The sequence below is a fragment of the Mirounga leonina genome, unplaced genomic scaffold, assembly GCF_011800145.1.
Source record: "Mirounga leonina isolate KUSES-001 unplaced genomic scaffold, KU_Mleo_1.0 Mir_151, whole genome shotgun sequence".
NCBI classification, from domain to species: domain Eukaryota; kingdom Metazoa; phylum Chordata; class Mammalia; order Carnivora; family Phocidae; genus Mirounga; species Mirounga leonina.
The window spans coordinates 94,342,040-94,365,140 of NW_023270377.1; the positions used below are offsets into that span (position 1 = coordinate 94,342,040).

The 23,101-nt window shown below is 38.4% G+C and overlaps 1 protein-coding gene across 1 annotated transcript in view; it reads left to right on the forward strand.

The window, feature by feature from the left end:
- NCKAP5 (NCK associated protein 5) overlaps positions 1-23,101 on the forward strand; it is an 824,104-nt gene that overhangs the window by 374,892 nt on the left and 426,111 nt on the right. Inside the window, exon 5 of the mRNA XM_035008156.1 lies at positions 20,801-20,934. Within this exon, the coding sequence (XP_034864047.1) occupies positions 20,801-20,934 (134 nt within the window). The remainder of the gene's footprint in view (positions 1-20,800; positions 20,935-23,101) is intronic.

Consider the following 23,101-nt stretch of genomic DNA (forward strand, 5'->3'; position numbering starts at 1 on the left):
GCTGGAGAGAAGCCAGAAGATTACAAAAAAGGCACCTGAGAACACGTTGCTGTTGCTCACTTAAACTACACAAAAAAGACCTATAATCATGATTTCTGGTGTGAGCTTTTTGATACCCAGCCATGTCACAGACATTCTGTTAGTGGTATCTATAATCTACATTGGCCTATTTTTCATGACTATTATTTGTATCAGATGGGGCCATGTTTTCTGTTTGCTTCTTCTTGTGACCATATCCTACCACTTAGAAACTGAGATTATCTACTGTAATCTTCCCCTCCATTATGTGATTACCCAAGGGGTCAGTGTTCTTTTAAAAGAGGTACTCAGATTATCTTTTAAGAATATACATTTTCCTTTTCTATAGATTAACTGTATTCACTCAACTCATTTATAAGCCTTTAATGATTTCCCCATAAAAATGATACTCCTTTTAACCTTACCTCCCAAAATAACACAGGCTCTAATTATTCAATATGTAATATTTTCAATTTCTTCTAACTTTGGTAACTGTGTGAAATGAAATACTAAAGCAGTGAACCAAAACTTATGATTAGTTCCACATTGATCTTTTAAATATTATAGTTGACCTTTTAATGGAATGATAGAATGTGAAAGTTTGCATTTGCTAACAAGGATAAGGCAGTCTGCTAAAAATCATGTTATAAAATTTCAGGTGTATAATAAAATAATGGAAGCTGGCTATGTAAAAACAATCCAGATATTCTCAGGGCTTTGTTTAAAAAAAAAAAAAAGAAATTGAAGAGACATTTCCACAGTGAAATGGGATGTAGGAAGTTATTCAGTGTGTTTTCCAAGTGAATAATAAGTATTTGTGAGAAATTAATATTAATTACTGAGGGGATGTCCCATAAGCCATTCTCTGCAGATTTAAAATGAAAGCTCCAGTAGTACCTTGAACAGTCTGTTGTTGACATTATAATTACTCTCCTATTTTAGAAGAATGAATAATTATCATAGCAAATACTTTAATTTCCCATACACATAATTATACCCGTTCACTGAAGAAAGACAGGAATATAAGGATTCCAATCATAGAGGAAAAAGAAGGATTCTTCATCTGAATAGGTTTTTTCCTCCTACAATTCTATAAAATCTAGTAGGATGAACAAAAAGAACAGTAAAATGTGCTATCCTAAAATAATGGAATTATAAGTGCTTTTAAAGGAAGTCACTGCAAATCCTCTAAGAAAAGAAATTTCTTACTTACTAGTTAAGGAGAAAGTGAGTAAGCAGATAAGGGATTTGAATATGAAGTTTTGGATTACATTCTATGGGCTGTTGGGAGAGGGTAAAACATAGGCAGTGTAAGGGAAAGAAAATGACAAACAGGGTGAAGTATGTCTATGGGGCTTCTAAACCAAAGAAAACCTCATCATATAATCTTCAGAGTGATCAAAGACTGAACGTTGTCACTGATAGAAATTTTGCAAACCTAGAGCTGGCTAAGGGAAAGAAGTAGTGTGAGGTCAAGAGAATTCAGTTTAACTCTTCAAGAGTATATTGAACACTTCTGGAATGCTCACTGTGATATACTAATATTCTACGGAGTTTCATTACTAAGTGCAAGGCCCAATGCCTGCCTAAAGTAAAGCATGCTCTTTTAGGAGATGGGTGATGATGATTACATATGAGATGTTTAGTAAAATATATGACATCATATAATTTGAAAAAAAAAAAGCTAAATTGAATATTAGGAGCACCAATGTATCGGATAAATTAGGGGGGCAATGAAGAGACAACAGGGTGGAGAAGGCGGAGCAAGTGTTAACCTTTATAATAAATAGAGCTGAAGTTCAAGATTGGAGTTTGGAAGAGAGAATAAAAGATCTTGGAATCCTCCATAATAAGGAGCAAGATGAAAAATACAGGGACTTGGATTTTGAAATGGAAATGACATCTGCTGGAGATACCATTCATTTTTCTACTGGACACTGGGAGGGGTGAAATTGGGGAATAAATAAATCTAGGGCCACTCTAAAGACCAAAGATTGGTTCAGGGCAGAGAACTGGAAGCAAAAATTCTCAAAGAACTGAAATCCTCCCCCTTCCTTATATAAAATATAGTATATCCACGGAACAGAAAAGAATACTTAGGATTTCAATCAAGTAGGATGGCACTTAATAAAACTGACTTCTGAGAATTCCTAAAGGGATAGAATAATTAATAGATACTGTTAATTGTGATCAATTAACATGACAACAGAGAAAGATTTGTGACCAGGGGAAAAGAAGGAGCCATTGACTTCTTATAGAAGGACCCAGTGGTAGGGTAAATGAAGCTATTTTCTAAGTAAAGTTGAGAATTGAACATTTTGACCAAACAAACTCAAGGAAATGATTGGGGTAAGGGAAAGAATATGTCTGAATTAGGCAGTTGACCATGGATAACAAGCTTACTACTCATTTGGTTTATTACTCAATGTCTTGCTCTCCTTGGTTAGTCCCCATAATGATCAGATACTCAGACTGGGGAGAAAATGGCTTTCTGAGAAGCTTGTTGAAGTCAGAAAGGCAGTGAGCCAGAAAACCCTGTGGAAAGGCTCTTTCCAACTCAAGGAACCATTGCTAATGAATGACAGTAATAAAAAAGGAGCAGTTTCTGCTTGTCCCTGTTACGGCAGTCCTTCACTTCCCGAGTCTACCCTGAGGAAAAATTATCTTGTTCAAACATCATTTAGATTCTGTCATTCTCCTCAAGATCTACTGAGACCTGCAGTTGTTTGGGAATCAAATTAAATCCAGTGCCTCTGGGGTCTGTGTTTTACCACCTCTCTTCCCAATCCTGTGATGCCTGATGTTATCTTTTTAACATTTCTTTGTCTGTTTTACACTAGCCAAAGAAACCGTGCCCTTATCCTCTTAAATCTACAGCTTCACCCACCTAATTCTCCATCCAGGGATGCCAGTCTCCTTCATCATTATCAAATAAAATCCATACTATAACCAATCTTCAACATATGTATACTCTCCTCAGCTTAGAGACATGTTTCATCTCCTCCTACTCATCATACCATTAGTAATTATGTTTTTCTTGCTGTAGTAGGGGAGGAAAAATTCTCCTCTACCCTCTTTGGGTCTCTGACTGGGCCTAAGAATTAAACTGATATGAGATAGATTATAAGAGAAAAGCATACTTTTTTTTTTTGAATTTTTACATGTACATGGAGGCCTTCACAAGAGAATGAAGACCCAGAGAAGTGACCACAGCAGGAGGCTTTTACATCTTTTAGACAAAGAAACAATCAATTTGTTCAGAATTGACAAGATGGAGGGGTTGATGTTGGGGTAGGGGTAGTAAGTGGTGAAGTAATTAGGAAGGTAAGGGTTAGTTTTCTAAGGTTTGTTTTTATAGATTTCTTGGTCCCCAGTTCCCCATCTCTGGTGATAAGAATGCCTTCCTTCCTCCTGCATATAGGAAGGGTACTTCTCACATGAGGGTTTAATGACCTGTTGCAGGGAAGAGGGGAGGTCAGAGTGACATTTCTGCTTCTGACATTTTCTCAAACTCCTTCAGCTTAAGATATTCAATATGGCAGGGTGCCATATTTTGGAGTAAGGTACCCTAAACCCCATCACTGTTCTTATGGCTAATTTCATGGATATATACAATGTGAGAGTTGAAAGGGACCATAGCATTTTATTTTTTATTTATTTATTTTTTTTATAATTTTTTTTATTCTTATGTTAATCCCCATACATTACATCATTAGTTTTAGATGTAGTGTTCCATGATTCATTGTTTGTGCATAACACCCAGTGCTCCATGCAGAATGTGCCCTCCTCAATACCCACCACCAGGCTAACCCATCCTCCCACCCCCCTCCCCTCTAGAACCCTCAGTTTGTTTTTCAGAGTCCATCATCTCTCGTGGACCATAGCATTTTAAAAGGAGGTCCAGAGGGGATAATTGTACTTCCCAAAGTTGCATAGCCAGTTAATAGAAGAACCAAAAAGATAATAACCCAGATACCAGCCTTGTGCTTATTCCATCACAGGAATCATGATGGTGAAAATCAAGACACTTAAACTGATGAAAAACATGGAAAATGAATCAATGTATAACTTTATGTCCAATTTTTTTCAGCTGTATGATAATAAAATCAAAACTGCATTACTTTATATTGTAGATGCAGTATTACTGTTTTCTTCTTCACTTGTAGCTCTACTTGATAAATAATAAAGATCATTAACTACAAGCAAAGGACCACTTCATTTTCTCTTTGTATACTACCATAATTTCTTAAAATTTGTTCCACATGCCTTTATAATCCATATCAATCTTAACATGCTAAGCCTTCATTTGTTCATGCTCTTCTACACAACCCACCCTGAAAATACTCCTCCCATAAAGTTCACATCTGTATCCTTTTGCTGAGTAATAAATATATGCATATACATAATTTTTGCCTAAGAAAATTTAATCTTATGGAGTGATTCACCTGTGGCACTTTTCTTTTAGAGCTCCCGTGTAACATTGAGGACATTTTTAAGATCCTCCTGAATGACCATCTGTCTTCTTTATCCTTGAAATTTCTTCCCCTTCTCCCCCCACCCTCTTTTATTTCTCTCACCATTTTCTCACTCCTGTCACTTTTTTTTTTTAAACCAAGCTCTCTATCTTTTTTTGTTTGTTAGAATAAAAGCTTTGTCTCTCTTGGGCGATGTTATCAGCACTGTGGATGTATATTGGGCTCCTTCTATCCTAGCAGCTCAAAATCTGATTCTGAGTCTCCTGTTACAACCAACAGTGTGGGCTCTAAAAAAATCGATTCTTAGGTTCCTTATCTGTTTTTCTGCTTCTGGGATAACTGAATCTTTCATAACTAATGGGGATATTGAATTCAGGGAGCCCTACGGGGAAAATATATTGCAATTTGTGTAAAAAGCAAAAATGAAGCTACAATTAGATGTAATAACTATAGCTTAATTTAGATTGGTTTGACATCAATTGGTTAATATAGCTTTTCCATTAAAAACTAGTTTTCATGAAAACATAACAGTTTAATTTTGTTGCTGATATGTGTTTGGTTTATATACCTCTGAAGAAAAAAATCACTTGCCAATTTTAGATTCTCAACAGGTAGCAAGAGAATTAGAATGGTTATTCTGGGTCTCTATAATCTTAAAATGTTTCAGTATACATTAGATGTTGATTGGTGAACACATGGCAATATCTGTGGCTGTCTGGACACCAATTAATAAGCAAATCTAAGCAGATCCTGAAGTTCTGAATTGATTATTGAGTCTTAATGCCATGCTTTATGTTTGTATCACTAAATCAAATGCACTTGTCTTTTCTAATAGTCTAATTTAAAACCTCCATTGTGGCTTGTTTGCCAGATTCCACATTTCTTGAATGCATTCATCTATTTTTTCATCAATACCCAGGAATATCATGAAGTCCCTATGACCTTCTCTAATGGCCTTTGTTTGTATCTGACTAACTTTTAGATCCTTTTATTATCTAAGAGTATTAGTATGTTTCCCAAGGTTCTTTCATCATGAAATATTCAACAAGAACATTATAACTTGGACACATTTTGGGAAATCTTTTGAAATGGACACGTATAGTGAATACTTTTCTGCATATTATTGTCTATCTCTTTAACATCAAGTCAATGTAGAATACCTCTGGATGAGTTGATGCCCCATGTCACTCACTAAGCAAGACTTACACAGATGCTTAGAGCATATGTGGGAGGCACCTCTCTTGTAAAAGCAGATGTTTCACTTGACACATGATCATGCATGGTGGCACTAGAACTTCCACAGCAAGTAAACAAAATTCTTCTTTCTTTTCCAAATTCTTTGAATTTCATGTAACTGTCCTTGCCAGTAGTATACTAATATTGCTAGAATCACCAAACATAATTAGATCTAGGATAGAAGTATTTATTGACTTTCTGTATTTGAAATCCAGTGTTAATATCTTAGTTTTATCCCCTGAAGTTTTGGCACCCTACAGATCAAGCCATCTGTTTAAAATCAGACTAGGTGGTGGGATTTAAAAAATAATGTGTTTTTAGGGATATCTGATACAGTGTTACCTGCATTTTAGATGATATCTGTGATTAATCTTTCAGTTCTTACATTAAAATGTATTAAATGTATTAAAATTTGATCTACTCAAACACACATTTTTGAGATTTTTAAAAGGAATCTGTAACTACAATGTTTATTTAATATGTAGCGATTATTAAAAACTAAATTTTTTGTAGAATTTATCAAAAGTAAACTATATTAGGGGCGCCTGGGTGGCTCAGTCGGTTAAGCGTCTGCCTTCGGCTCAGGTCATGATCCCAGGGTCCTGGGATCGAGCCCCGCATCGGGCTCCCTGCTCAGCGGGGAGCCTGCTTCTCCCTCTCTGCTGCTCCCCCTGCTTATGCTCTATCCCTCTCTCTCTCAGATAAATAATAAAATCTTAAAAAAAATTTTAAAAAAAGTAAATTATATTAGATGATATAAAGTATACAATTCCAGTTACCCATGTCTTATTTTTATTTGGGACTTTCAAGTTTTTGTAGTGCTTTACCATACATTATTTTGCTCATTCCTCACAGTGATCCTATAAAATTGGCTTGGGCAGTTTTACTCTCCCTGATATACAGAGGAAACTAGCTTGAAACAGTTAAGTTTTAAGTAGCTTGTCCAAAACCACTTGAGTAACAAATGCAATCTAAACTAGAAGCTGGTAGCATTCATCATTCTCTGTTTAAATATTTTCCCATTCTGTTATTTAGACTCTTAATTCACTTCTTTCTCCACACAGTGGTCAGAGATCTTTGCAAAATCTTTACCAGATCCTATCACTCACTTGATTAAACCTCTGCATTGAGTTACTGTTTTACTCAGGATGTAATCGTACATCCTTAATATGACCTTCATGCTCTCCATTGCCTGTGCCTTGTTCTGTCTACCTGTATCATATGCCACTCCCATTTCCTTGTTCACCAGGCTCCAGGGACCCTGGGCTGCTCTTCTTTCTTCCCATGTGTGACTCAGGACCTTCCTATTTGCTAATCCCTCCACCTAGAGTGCTGGTCCCTTCTCTTCACCTGGTGACTCCTAGTCATCACAGAGATCTCATTTTAAATGTTAATTCCTCAGTGAAGCCTTCCCTTAAATGACCAAACAAAAATTAGTTCCTCTTGCTGTCATCTTTCAGCAAACCCTTAATGATCCATCCATTTATACTGATACATTTATCTGTGTGATAATTCATTTAGCACCTGCCCTCTTCACTGTGTGTAAGTCGGCTACTGTCAGGAACCATGTCTATTTGACTCCTTGCTGGTCTCCTGCTCTGGTCCAGTGTCTGGCACATAGTAGCTGCTCAGTTAAACATTTGTGGTCTGAGTGGAATGAATAAATCCACGTGGGTATGTACATAGCTCTTTTTCCAAGCTCTTTTTTTAAATATATATATTTACTGGAATATATAGGTTTTTCTCTATATCCTGGGAGCATGCAGATAAAAATGGCTTTTTGATACTTGAAACAATTTAAGCAAGTCTTAGAAAATTATCAGGAGAGAATTTTAAGAAAATGAAATGGATTACCTAGGGAAATTGTGGAGTTTCCTTCCCCAGAGGTTTAATCCGAGGATAGTAATTAAGTTTGAGGAAGTTTAAGGTCTGTGTTAAGGCTCTGACATAGAGACAAGATCATTTGGTAGAACAATGACTTGGACATAATATACCTTTCTTTTTTTCGTTTGTGTGTTTGATTCTTTGTCAAAGGCCCAACTCTGTGCTTGTGCCCAAATAGGAAACAGACTTGGAAACTTGACTCTCAATTCAGATTTCTTTTTCTCCACTGTGATGTACAGTCCACTCTACTATAATGCAACCTCTCTGCATTCCTAAAAATCATTGCACAGGGCTTGTGGGAAAAATGGAAGTAGGGACATGAGACTCAGAAACTTGATCAGTGACACATTAAAAAAAACAACAACCCAGGAACCTAGTAAAAATGCCAGCTAAGTTTTACTTGTGTTAAATGGTTAAGAAATACATAAATAATACAATAAATATGGCACTTCACCTTGAAAAAGACAGGCAGTTGGCTTGTGGAAGGGGTCATTGGAAGGGCTACGGCTTGTGAATTATTGTCAAGTGGCAAAAGGAAGGCTGCCTGAAATCAGAGGGCAAGTTGTGCCACCAGGTGTGGGTGGGGTGGCTCTTAACAGGCACATTAACTGAGGGCACTGGCTCATCCATCTTAAATCTGTGTGATTTGTGTATTTCTATGCTAGGTTCAGTGGGGTGTAGTTTTCTGTGTTCACTTTGTGTTTCTCATGAATGAAATCAGGCATAAGCAAGTGTGAGATTTGGGTCACGCTCAAATTGGCCCCTAACACAGCCATTGCCTTAAAACAAATTTATGCTCTTAAAATAAGTGTTAGGAGGCAGTCCAGATGGTGAAGCAGAAATATGCTAAATTCACCTCCTCCGAAAGACACAATAAATCTACAACTGTATATGGGAAACTTCTCTCTGTACATTTACTGCACATCTCCTTGTCCTCAGATGAGAAAAGGACTGCATTCAGGAGGGTCAGAGAAGCTGAGATGAGGTCTCACCACAAACCCACCCCCAGCTCAGTGACCCGCAGTTGGGAGGGAACTCAAAAATCCAGAGCTTCTCCTTGAGGAGTGAAGGGTTTGTAGATTATATCAGTCACTCTAACTCTTAAGACCAATATTTGAGATGAGCCACCAACACATCTGCTTTGAAGACTCCCAGGGCTTGTATCCATGAGACCCAAAGGGCTGTAGTGAGCTGAGAAATAGCTCTTAAAAGGCTCAAATGCAGACTTGCTCACCCCAGGGCCCAGCTCAGAAGTAGCAGTTTGGAAAGCACCCAGACTATGAAGAAGATTCATTTGCTAATCTTGAAGCATCCATTGGAGGGGCGGGTGCCTTTTGGCAATTTCTCCAGGGATGGAGGCACTGACAGATGCCATCCATCCTTGTTCTCTCCCTCTGCCTCACTAAAGCCTGGGCTACCATCTTTTTCCTTCTTTTTCCTTTGGAAGATGCCATCTTCATGCCCTCCCTCTGCCAGGTTCCAGAGGCATTATTTCCCAGAGGAGAGCTCTTACATATTTCTGGTGCCCTGGCTTATTTACATCTGATACCCCAGTTTTTGTGGCTGCCACCAGGGGACCCACTGAGCTCATGGATCTCGAGGCTGAAGTGGCTTGTGTTCCTGGATACAGTGGGAAACTATTGGAAAGAGAGTTCTTGACAGACTGCCATTCCCAGGACAGTGTACAGATAGCAGGTTGAAAACACCAGTTCACTTTGTGAGTAGGTATATTTCCGTGTTCAGGAGCTTTAGTCTAAGGGATAGGTTCCTGGTCTGCCACACTCCTAGAGGCCTATTGAAGTGCTCTCAGGGCTTAAGTCCCCAGTCAGGGTAATGTGCCCAAGGGAGGGGGATGCTTAGGGTTAGAAGAGAATAAAACTGGGACTGGAATACTGGGAAATGTTAACTGGTGAAGACTGGAAACAGGAAGAGGAACCAGGCGATGAAGCTGGAGAAGAGCCAAAAAGAATTCATTATCTTGCTTCAAAAAGAATAAAATACTTAGGAATAAATTTAACCAAGGAGGTAGAAGACCTGGATATCAAAAACTACTAGACATTAATGAAAGAAATTTAAGAAGACACAAATAAATGGAAAGATATTCCATGCTTATGGACTGGAATAATTAATACTGTTAAAATGTCCATACTACCCAAAGCAATATATAGATTCAGTGCAGTCCCTATCAAAATTCCATTGACATTTTTCACAGAAATAGAAAAAAAATCCTAAAATGTGTATGGAATCACAAAAGATCTCTAAAAGCCAAAGATATCTTGAGAAAGAACAAAGAAGGAGGCATCATGCTCCCTGATTTCAAACTGTATTACAAAGCTATCATAATCAAAACAGTACTTTATTGGCATAAAAAACAAACAAAAATCAATGAAACAGAATAGAGAGCCTAGAAATAAACCCACGATTAATATAGTCATTTAATTTATGACAAAGGAGGCAAGAATACACAATATGGAAAGGACAGTCTCTTCAATAAATGTTGTTGGGAACACTGTACAGCCACATGCAAAAGAATCAAACTAGACCACTATCTTATACCACAGACAAAAATCAACTCAAAATGGATTCAAAACTTGAATGCAAGACCTGAAACTATAAACCCCTGGAAGGAAAACTGGGCAGTAATATACTTGACATTGGTCTTGGTGATGATTTTTTGGACCTGACTCCAAAAACAAAAGTAAACAAGTGAGATCAAACTGAAATCAACTTCTGCATAGCAAAGGAAATCATCAACAAAATGAAAAGGCCATGCATTGAATGTTAGAACAATATGATTTACAAATCATATATCTAATCAGGGGTTAATATTCAAAATATATACAGAACTACAATACAACAGCCAAAAACAAAAACAAAAAACAAAAAACAAAGCAATCTGATTTTAAAATTGGCAGAAGATCTGAATAGACATTTTTCTAAAGGAGACAGGTGGCCAATAGATGCATGAAAAAATGTTCAATATGACCAATCATCAGGGAAATGGAAATCAAAACCACAAAGATGTATTACCTCATACCTGTTAGAATGACCTTTATCCAAAAAAAAAAAAAAAAAAAGAAAGAAAGAAGTGTTGGTGAGGATATCAAGAAAAGGGAATCCTTGTGCACAGTTGGTGGGGATATGAATTGGTGCATCCACTATGGAAAACTGTATGGAAGGTCCTGAAAAAATTAAAAATAGAAGTATCATATGATCCAGCAATCCTACTTCTGGGTATTTATCTGAAGAAAATGAAAACATTACCTCAAAAAATATATATATGCACCCCATGTTTATTGCAGCATTATTTACAATAGCCAAGATATGGAAACAACCTAAGTGTCCTGAATGGATGGATGGATGGATGGATGAAGAAGTTGTGGTAGGTATACAAACGCGCGCGTGCGCGCACACACACACACACACACACACTCATATACAATGGAATACTACTCGGCCACATAAAAGAATGGATTCTTGCCATTTGCAACAACATGGATAGTTCTTGAGGGCACTAAGCTAAGTAAAATAAGTCAGGCACAGGAAGACAAATGCCATATGCTCTGACTTATATATGGAATGTGAAAACAAAACAAACAAACAATAGCAATAACAAAAACCAAACTCAGAGATTAAGAGAACAGATTGGTGGTTATCAGAGGTTGAGGAGCAGTGGGGAGTGGGCAAAAGGGGTAAAGGGGGTCAAAAATTACAAACAGTCATAAAATAAGTCATGAGGGTATAATGTACAGCGTGGTGACTATAGTTAATAATACTGTATTGCATATTTGAAAGTTGCTAAGTCAGTTAATCTTAGATGGTCTCATCACAAGGGAATAAAAAAAGAACTTTGTAATTATGTATTATGATAGATGATAACTAGGCTTCTTGTGATTATATTTGCATTTGTGTATACAAATATTGAATCATTATGTTGTACATCTGAAACTATTATATGTCAAATATAAAAATAAAGAAAGGACAGAAAGATTACAAAACAAATGTTAGAGCAGAACTGACTATCCTAAGAAGAAAAAAAAGATGGGGGTGGGGGATGGGACTTGGGGTCAGAAGAACTTTGTTCTGGTCCCAAAGGTGTCATTTCTAACAGTGAAACCCTGAGCAAATGCCTTCCCTCTCTTTATACCATCTTCTTTATCTTTAAATGATGTTGATAACAACCAACTTTGCCAAGTTGTCCTGAGGGCAAACATTCTGTAAACTTGAAGTGCTCTCCAACTCAAGATTTTTCACATAGAACTTATTTCAGAGGTAGAGATATCAACTAAAGACGCACAAATGGTTGGAAGTTCACCCACTCAGAAACAGCTTTTGTTGAGAAAACTATGCAAACCCTCCTTTTGAATGAGAGTAAATGCCCGTGACTCAAAAAGGAAGGGGTACTGTATGGCTGGTGAAGTGTCCTGTTAATAGGTGCCTCACATCATGTAGACTTAGCCCAGGGGCCAGTGTTTGTGTTCCTCGTGTAGCAGCTTGGGGACAATGGAAGGAGAAGCCAATGAGAAGGAGAAAAGGTGAACTTGCTAAATGAAACTGGGAGAAATACAAATGTGGTCCCCAGTGAGTTTAGAAAAACACTCTCAGAGCTTTCTTAAGATGGCCTCTTAAAGCAAACCCAGCCAGGGATTCAATGGAAAGAGATGGTCACAGAAATTTGGCCTCATCAGGTCTACAACCCAGATTTCTGTGACATTGCTTTTTACTTACTGCTCTTCAGTGCCCAGCAGCACTGTATAAATAACACTCAACTCTTCTGCATCTCTCACTCCCTTTCACTCTCCATGCTATAAAAGATAGAGAGCAAACCTGGGGGAAAAAATCAAAATTACTTTGGGGACAAATTGGTTTATCTCTAGGATATAGCTATTACAAAAAAAAAAAAAAAATCTGGCCAATCCATTGATACATTCTTTTGTTACTTTTATCCATGTTTTATAATTTGAGTAAAAAAAATTTTTCCCTACATTTGGAAAATAGATATGGCTTATTGTCAAGCTTTGATGGTTTAATTGAAATACACAGCATTTAAAGGGAATATATTTTAGTAAACAACTTTTGCCTCATTAGTCTTTGAATTCCCTGGAACTTTCTCTGTGTTGTAAGGGTATCATTTTATTTGTATTTGAAAAGGCATTAACAAATTGAACAGAAAAGTTTATTCATATGGAAAATGTGCTCCCTTATTAGATTTTGGGGAATTCTTCAATATGACAGTGAGCGAATCTATGTGACATTCTTCACATGTGAAGGAAAAATGGATGCTATCTTCTCTGCAAAACTTCATTTTCTTCATACACTGTGCTTTTTAACTATTTAACATACACCATTTGTTTTGCTTGTTTTGGGAATCAAAGCACAGTCTTCCAAATTCTATAATAAAGGTGATTTACCCATGTTCCTTCTAGTCCAATGAGTTTATACAGAGATGAGTGTTGATTATGTGTAATAGTGGAGTAGATTTTATTTTTATCTTTTTATTGTAAAATATATGTAATAAGATCTAAATAATGAAATAAATAATTAAAAATGAAATAATAAAATATATGTCATATAAAATTTGCCATTCTATTTCTACAAAAAATTGACTTCGGTTAGCATGTTTCTCCTTCAAAACCATGTTTTTCTTCTTTTCCAAAGCTGCTGAAACATGACAGAATAAAGATTTTATTTTGATTTTTCTTTTTCTGAATCTTATAGAAGTAACTGATTGTGTGGGGGTGAAAAATGGAAACCAAAGAGTTTGGGACAGAAGCTACAGGCCTGACTTAACTAAAGGCCAGCTCCAGAATCAATAAGCAAATATATGTCCAGTATGTTAAATACAGAAAAATACATATACACATTAGACATAGTTCTAATCTCAAATAGATGTTTATGTAGGTGAAGAATCATAATAAATGCACTTGAAAAAATTATAATAGAAGAAAGTAAGTACATGTGTATAGGGTGGCAAAGAACATAGGTCTGTGGAAATCAAGGAAGGAAGAGAATAATGAAATGATGTGGGGTAAGTTCTAGAGAGATGGTTCAATCCTGGCAGCATCTCTAGGCTTTAAGTAGACCTCAGAGGGCTTGTTAAGTAGGAGGAAGAGCATGGTCAAGGGTGCATAGGCAGGGGAATAAGTATTTTTAGAGGATCTTGATTTATTTCCAAATTATGGTCTACTGTTTCCTTCAAAATTCTCAGGAGAACTTTTCCCCCATGAGTTAGAGGTGAAGAAAATCCATCTTTCCTATCACTTCCGGTGAATATGCCTCATGAAGTGGATAGCATTCCATCCTGGGTAATCCATGGTTCAGAGTCATCATGCAGTCTGCAGTCTTTGCTTCCCTCTTCCTGTGTAAGAATGTGGGTCCCTCCTAGTCAGGTAATGAGTTGTTCTTTGGTTTTCATCATAGAATATCTATTCTGCATGCAAAGTGCTCACATTAGTAGCAACAATATCCTAAATAGCATGACATGCTAAAAAAAAAAAAAAAAAAGCAGCAGCAACAAAACAAAAACAAAACAGAAAGACATCAGCATGGATGAGTTAGTAATGTCAGGAGGATTCAAGTTTGCACACTTCTAACTGGTTCCAGGAATGAGTTTTTGCTGAACCATCTATTCTGGGTTGTCCAGTCCTTCTTTGAAACACTGATTCCCATTTGTGAATGGGTTAGTTTTCTGCGATAATATATAAAGTGAGTGGTTTAGCCTATCTTTATCTGTGAAAAACTAACTGGACAAATAAAAACAAAATATTTAACCGTATTCTCATCAGCTCCATGGCCTAATTAATTTGAAATTACAGGCCCTTGTACAAAAATCACTTATGTTCCTTTAAAAGCATAGACCAGGAGGACTAGGAAAGATGAAGGAGGAGGAGTAGGGGACCCTATTTCAACTGGTCCCCGGAATTGAGCTGGATATCTACCAGACCACTCTGAGTACCCACAAAACCAGCCTGAGATGTAAGAAGATCTGGATCTCTACAAACAGAATATCGCAGGCAGTTGGTTTTGAGCTACGAAGCGGGGAGTCCTGATTTCAGAGGATAAATGGCAGCGGGAGGGTGCCTGGCCATGGGGATCCTACACCACTGGTGAGCGACAGCCTCGTGCACTGGGGACGGGGCACAGACTCACCGGTAGTGGCAGGGAAAAGACTTTAGGGCAGCCCCCGGGGCAGGAACCCGGAGTGGTGGGGTCATACGTGTGAACTGGGAGCGGCTGGCAATTTTAGAAGCACAAAGGGCAGAGACGTGCTCTGACCTGGAGACAGGACTGGGGGCACTGTGGAGGGGCGCACAACCCAGGACGCTGCAGTTTATAGCAGCACAGACAGAAATGGAGACAGTGTGGCCTGGAGAGCTAACTGAAGAACAGACTGTGGTCTCTCTGCTCTGAGGCAGAGGGTTGGAAACAGTCTCTTCTGCTCTGACTCGTGAAAGAGACATGGAAAGTCTCCAGGGAAAGCCACCAGAGAACAAAAGCCCCCAAAACTGATTCCCGCTGAGCCCATCCCCTGCCACAGGGGCGCAGGGCAACTCCGCCCAAACAGGGTTGCCTGAGTAACAGCGCGGCAGGCCCCTCCCCCAGAAGACAGGCTGGGAAAACAAGAGGCCAGCTAGCCTAAGGTCCCAAGAAAACAAGTGCATCTTGCTTGGTTTCTGGTCAATAATTTGGACTCTATACATTCCCTCAAACACCCATTAACAGAATGACTAGGAGGAGGAGCCCCCAAAATAGAAAAGACTCAGGGATTATGACTTACGCTGCAGATTTACAAATGGATGCAGACATAACCAAGATGTCGGAGATGGAATTCAGGCTAGCAATTGTGAAGACAATGGCTAGACTGGAGAAGTCAATTAATGGCAACATAGAGTCTCTAAGGGCAGAAATGAAAGCTGAATTGGCAGAACTTAAAAATGCTATCAATGAGATTTAATCCAATCTAGATAATCTAACAGCTAGGGTAACTGAGGCAGAAGAGCGAATAAGCGACCTGGAAGACAATAAAATAGATAAAAAGGGAAAAGAGGAGGCCAGGGAAAAACAACTCAATCCCTGAAAATAGAATCAGAGAAATAAGTGACACCATGAAGCATTCCAATGTCAGAGTAATTGGAATCCCAGAGGGAGTGGAGAGAGAGAGAGGACTAGAAGATGTATTTGGGCAAATCGTAGCTGAGAACTTCCTAATCTGGGGAATGAAACAAACATATGGATCCTAGAGGCAGAGAGGACCCCTCCCAAGATCAAGGAAAACAGGCCAACGCCCTGGCATGTAATAGTAAAACTTGCAAATCTTAGAACCAAGGAAACCATCTTCAGGGCAGTTAGGGGGAAGAGATTCCTTACATACAGAGGGAGGAACATCAGAATAACGTCAGACCTATCCACAGAGACCTGGCAAGCCAGAAAGGCCTGGCAAGACATATGCAGGGTACTAAATGAGAAGAACATGCAGCCAAGAATACTTTATCTGGCAAGGCTTTCATTTAGAATGGATGGAGAGATGCAGAGCTTCTAAGACTGGCAGAAACTGAAAGAATATGTGACCACTAAGCCGGCCCTGCAAGAAATATTAAGGGGGGTTCTATAAAAGGAGAAAGACCCCAAGAGTGATCTACAACAGAAATTTACAGAGACAGTCTATAAAAACAGCGTCTTCACAGGCAACATGATGACAATTAATTCATATCTTTCAATAGTCACTCTCAACGTGAATGGCCTAAATGCTCCCATAAAATGGCACAGGGTTGCAGATTGGATAAAAAGACAGGACCCCTCCATATGCTGCCTACAGGAGACTCATTTTGAACCTAAAGATACATCCAGACTGAAAGTGAAGGGATGGAGATCTATCTTCCATGCCAGCGGACCTCAAAAGAAAGCTGGGGTAGCAATTCTTATGTCAGACAAATTAGATTTTAAAATAAGTCTGTAATTAGAGACACAGAAGGACACTATATCATTCTTAAAGGGTCTATCCAACAAGAAGATCTAACAATTGTAAATATCTATTCCCCCAACATGGGAGCAGCCATCTACCTAAGCCAACCGTTAACCAAAATAAAGAGACATATTGATAACAATATGTTAATTGTAGGAGACCTCAATACTCCACTCTCAGCAATGGACAGATCATCTAAGCAGAAAATCAACAAGGAAACAAGAGCTTTGAATGATACATTGGACCAGATGGACCTCATAGATATTTACAGAACATTCCACCCTAAAACAACAGAATACTCATTCTTCTTGAGCGCACATGGAACTTTCTCCAGAATAGACCACATACTGGGTCACAAATCAGGTCTCAACCGATACCAAAAGATTGAGATTATTCCCTTCATATTCTCAGACCACAATGCTTTAAAACTAGAACTCACTCACAAGAAAAAATTTGGCAGAAATTCAAACACTTGGAAGCTAAAGACCACTCTGCTCAAGAATGTTTGGGTCAACCAGGAAATCAAGGAAGAACTTAAACAATTCATGGAAATCAATGAGAATGAAAACAAATCGGTCCAAAACCTATGGGATACTGCAAAGGCGGTCCTAAGGGGGAAATACATAGCCATCTAAGCCGCACTCAAAAAAATAGAAAAATCCCGAATTCACCAACTAACTCTATACCTTAAAGAACTAGAGAAAAAGCAACAGACGATGCCTAAGCCATGCATTAGAAGAGAAATAATTAAAATTAAAATAGAGATTAATGAATTAGAAACCAGAAACACAGTAGATCAGATCAACGAAACTAGAAGTTGGTTCTTTGAAAGAATTAATAAGATCGATAAACCACTGGCCAGACTTATCCAAAAGAAAAGAGAAAGGACCCAAATTAATAAAATTATGAATGAAAGGGGAGAGATCATGACTAACACCAAGGAAATAGAAACAATTATTAGAAATTATTATCAACAACTATATGCCAATAAACTGAGCAATCTGGATGAAATGGAGGCCTTCCTGGAAACCTATAAGCTGCCAAGACTGAAAGAGGAAGAAATTGACAACCTGAATAGGCCAATAACCAGTAATGAGAGTGAAGCAATGATCAAAAACCTCCCAAAAAACAAGAGTCCAGGGCCTGATGGATTCCCTGGGGAATTCTACCAAACATTCAAAGAAGAAATAATACCTATTCTACTGAAGCTGTTTCAAAAAATAGAAACAGAAGGAAAACTTCCAAGCTCATTCTGTGAGGCCAGCATTACCTTAATCCCCAAACTAGGCAAAGACCCCATCAAAAAGGAGAATTTCAGACCGATATCCCTGATGAATATGGATTCCAAAATCCTCGACAAAATCCTAGCTAATACGATCCAACAATACATTAAAAGGATCAACCACCATGACCAAGTGGGATTTATCCCCAGGATGCAGGGGTGGTTCAATATTCACAAATCAATCAACGTGATAGAACACATTAATAAGAGGAGGGAGAAGAACTATATGGTCCTCTCAATTGATGCAGAAAAAGCATTTGACAAAATACAACATCCTTTCCTGATTAAAACTCTCCAGAGTATAGGGATAGAGGGAACATTCCTCAAGTTCATAAAATCCATCTATGAAAAGCCCACAACGAATATCATCCTCAGTGGGGAAAAGCTGAGAACCTTTCCCTTAAGATCAGGAACATATTAAGGATGCCCACTCTTGCCACTATCGTTCAACATAGTACTAGAAGTCCTAGCAACAGCAATCAGACAACAAAAAGAAATAAAAGGTATTCAAATTGGCAAAGAAGAAGTCAAACTCTCTCTTTTGGCAGACGACATGATACTTTATGTGGAAAACCCAAAAGACTCCACCCCCAAATTACTAGAACTCATACAGCAATTCAGTAATGTGGTAGGATACAAAAGCAATTATACAGAAATCAGTTGTTTTCTTATACACTAACAATGCAACTGTAGAAAGAGAAATAAGAGAATCGATTCCATTTACAATAGCACCCAAAACCGTAAGATACCTTGGAATAAACCTAACCAAAGAGGGGTAAAGGATCTATACTCTAGGAACTACAGAACACTCATGAAAGAAATTGAAGAAGACACAAAAAGGTGGAAAAATATTCCATGCTCATGGATCGGAAGAATAAACATTGTTAAAATGTCTATGCTACCCAGAGCAATCTATACCTTCAATGCCATCCCGATCAAAATTCCAATGATGTTTTTCAAAGTGCTGGAACAAACAATCCTAAAATTTGTATGGAATCAGAAAAGACCCCGAATCGCCAAGGAAATATTGAAAAAGAAAAACAAAGCTGGGGGCATCATGTTGCCCGATTTCAAGCTATATTACAAAGCTGTGATCACCAAGACAGCATGGTACTGGCACAAAAACAGACATATAGACCAATGGAACAGAATAGAGAACCCAGGTACGGACCCTCAACTCTATGGTCAAATAATCTTTGACAAAGCAGGAAAAAACATGCAATGGAAAAAAAAGACAGCCTCTTCAATAAATGGTGCTGGGAAAATTGGACAGCCACATGCAGAAGAATGAAACTCAACCATTCTCTAACACCATTCACAAAGATAAACTCAAAGTGGATGAAAGACCTCAATGTGAGACAGGAATCCATCAAAATCCTAGAGGAGAACATAGGCAGTAAGCTCTTTGACATCGCCCACAGCAACTTCTTTCAAGATACATCTCCAAAAGCTAGTGAAACAAAAGCAAAAATGAACTTTTGGGACTTCATCAAGATTAAAAGCTTCTGCACAGCAAAGGAAACAGTCAACAAAACAAAGAGGCAACCCACAGAATGGGAGAAGATATTTGCAAATGACACTACAGATAAAGGGCTGGTATCCAAGATCTATAAAGAACTTCTCAAACTCAACCCCCCAAAAACAAATAATCAAGTCAAAAATTGGGCAGAAGAAGACATACAAGTGGCTAACAGACACATGAAAAAATGTTCATCATCATTAGCCATCAGGGAAATTCAAATCAAAACCACATTGAGATACCACCTTACACCAGTTAGAATGGCAAAAATGGACAGGGAAAGAAACAACAAATGTTGGAGAGGTTGTGGAGAAAGGGGAACCCTCTTACACTTTGGTAGGAATGCAAGTTGGTACAGCCACTTTGGAAACAGTGTGGAGGTTCCTCAAAAATTTAAAAATAGAGTTACCCTATGACCCAGCAATTGCACTCCTGGTTATTTACCCCAAAGACACAGATGTAGTGAAAAGAAGGGCCCTATGCACCCCAATGTTCATAGCAGCAATGTCCGCAATAGCCAAACTGTGGAAAGAGCCGAGATGCCCTTCCGACGAGTGGATAAAGAAGATGTGGTCCATATATACAATGGAATATCACTCAGCCATCAGAAAGGATGAGTACCCAACTTTTACATCAACATGGATGGGACTGGAGGAGATTATGCTAAGTGAAATAAGTCAGGCAGAGAAAGTCAATTATCATATGGTTTCACTTATTTGTGGAACATAAGGAATAGCATGGAGGACACTAGGAGAAGGAAGGGAAAAATGAGGGTGGGGGGGAATTGGAGGGAGAGATGAACCATGACAAACAGGGTTTTAGAGGGGAGGGGGGAGGGGGATTGTTTAGCCCGGTGATGGGTATTAAGGAGGGCACATACTGCATGGAGTACTGGGTGTTATACGAAAACAATGGATCGTGGATCACCTCATCAAAAACTAATGATGTATTGTACGGTGACTAACATAACATAATAAAATTTAAAAAAATAAAAAAAATAAAAGCATAGACCAGAGATTGAAGAGATGAAATAATTCTGAACAGGCACTAATGATCTCACTCATCATTACTCAAATTATAATACATTTGGTAGTATTACTGGGTCATAGATCTTCATATCTGCACAAGAAGCCACCTGGTTTAGTGAAAATTATTCAAGCATTAGAGACATCAGCTAGGATTGAAAACTGTTACCTTCTGGTTTTTATGACAAATTACTCAGATGCTTCTGATCCTTAGTTTTCTTGTCTGTAATAAGAGGTTAATAATAGAACCTACTTCATGGGGTTGTAATGAGGATGAAATTAACTTATATATAAAGTCCAAGTTAGCACTTAGTAACTGACAGCTCTTACTAATTATTTTTTTCTCATAGTAATTAAGAAACACCACCTTAAAAGTCATTCCCTTTGTGCGTTTCATAGCAAGAGAAGCTGATGCATGAACTGGAAGAGGAGAGACACTTACGTCTTCAGAGTGAGAAGCGGTTGCAGGAGGTGACACTGGAGTCTGAGTGCAACAGAATTCAGATGCGTGGCCTCCAACAGCAGTTCTCCAGGTATCGTTCTGAACTGAGTTTCTTGCTTCAGGCGGGGCATCTCTTCCTGCACCAGTAGCCCCTGTGCTTGAATTTCCATTGTGAAAGCTTTTGTTGAATTTGAGGAGCTAATTTACCTATAGCTTAGACCTTCTCCTCTGGCCACGCCCTGATATGGCATGTGGGCCAATTTGTTGAAACTTGCTATTTGAACCTCGCATAGTCTTGGCTTTATTGGATCTGGTTGTCTTTTCTTCCCTGATGGGTTTCCAAGGGATTTTTCTGGGAAGATGTGGTGGCTGTGTGGCCTATAGGGATGTCCGGTGAAAGGCCAGCCAGGAGGATGAAATTTTACCGGTCATCATAATTCTATTTTAAGGAAGACAGAGAATGTGAATCTAATCATTCAGTAAGCTCTTACTCAGTACTTAAAGGAAACATTTACCAATAGTTAAAAAAAAAATCAAAATCAATGAGTTTCTTTCCTTTAAAAAGACCAAACTTGAATTTGAAAGGAGCATTCTGAAAAGTAGCTCTTAGATTTAATTCCCACACAGAATCTTTCAGCTTCCAGTTACAGTTACTGTGGGGCCAGGTGAAGGTTCAGCCTATTATTTACAAGCTATTTAGTTCCATGTAAAAAAACCCCACAAACTTGTGCTATTCCAGTCCTGGGACCAGATATGGGAACTCTGGGAAGAACGATTTACTTTCATTTCTGTATCTCACTTCACCATTTGAAAAATCAGGAGATTAATTTTTGGGTTCTTTGTTTATTTGTTTTTTTTTCTCCTTCATGAGGCTATCCCAGGCTAAATCAAGTTTGAGAAGTTGCCCTAAAATTTTTCTAAGCAGTCTATGTGGATCTTATGTTTAATTTACCATTGGGATTTGGATGAGATCAATGATGGATAATATGGCTTCCTCATTATGAAACTTTTATAATGATAGCTTAAGTTTTGGATATGCCACAGGGAGAAACCGAAGTTGAGCCTCCAGATGATTTATCTCATTGTGACTAATACCATGAATGCTTGTGACTTTGGTTTAGAGTCTTCTTGGAGGAACAGGGTAGAAAGGATGGATGACCCCCCTGCATTCAGAGTCATAATTTAACACCCTGTTCCACTCTCTGAGCCCATGGTAAATACACAGGTGCTGTAGAAATGCACCAATCAATACTTAAACAAATGCATGTCCCACCCCTCCCAGGCTATTACTTATACAACCTTGTGCTCGATTTTTCATTTGGTTTGATGGTAACTCTCACTTTATGTCTCCCAACTTGAAATAATAGACCTCCCCCACCACTTTGGAAGCAGCTCTAAAACAAACACTGCTTTGTAATGCTTGCCCTTTTAATGATACAGGAGAGGAAGATGTAGATCGCCCTACCCTTGTGCTATCTAATTGAGACGTCTCTGTATTCAAGCTATTGATTTACCGGGTGTGAGACACATGGCACAGTAAATTATTTTCGTATGATGCCAGGTCATCTGCTATAAATCAAATGACACCCATACAGAGTTCAGTTGCATAAGAGCCAAGGCTATGTCCTAGACTGAAAGAGAAGATAATTATATGTAGAACAGATAGTGGTTGGTTTTACATACTGCATTTCCCCTGCTATAATCAGTTTCCTTATGTAAAGCTTCACTGGAACTGAAGAATTCAAGTGCAGTTGTAGCCAGACAGCTAATGTAAATCAGCAAAGGTGGAAGAAAAAGTATATATCACAGATAAGGTAATTACACAAAGGGAGAGAGGGAAATAAACCATTAGAGTCTCTTAATGATAGAGAACAAACTGAGGGTTGATGGAGGGAGGTGGGCGGGAGAGGGGTAGATGGGTGATGAGGGTTAAGGAGGGCACTTTTTATGATGAGCACTTGGTGTTATATGTAAGTGATGAATTACTGAATTCTGCCCCCAAAACCAATATTGCACTGTATGTTTACTAAGTAAAATTTAAATAAAAAATCAAAAAGAAATAAAACAAATGAGCAAGGGGTGGGGGGGGGGGGAGAGAGAGAGAGGCAAACCAAGAAACAGACTCTTAACTCTAGAGAACAAACTGCTGGTTACCAGAGGGGCAGTGGGTGCGGGGATGGGTGAAATGGGGGATGGGAATAAGGAGCACACTTGTGATGAGCACAGGGTGATGTATGGAAGTGTGGAATCATTGTATT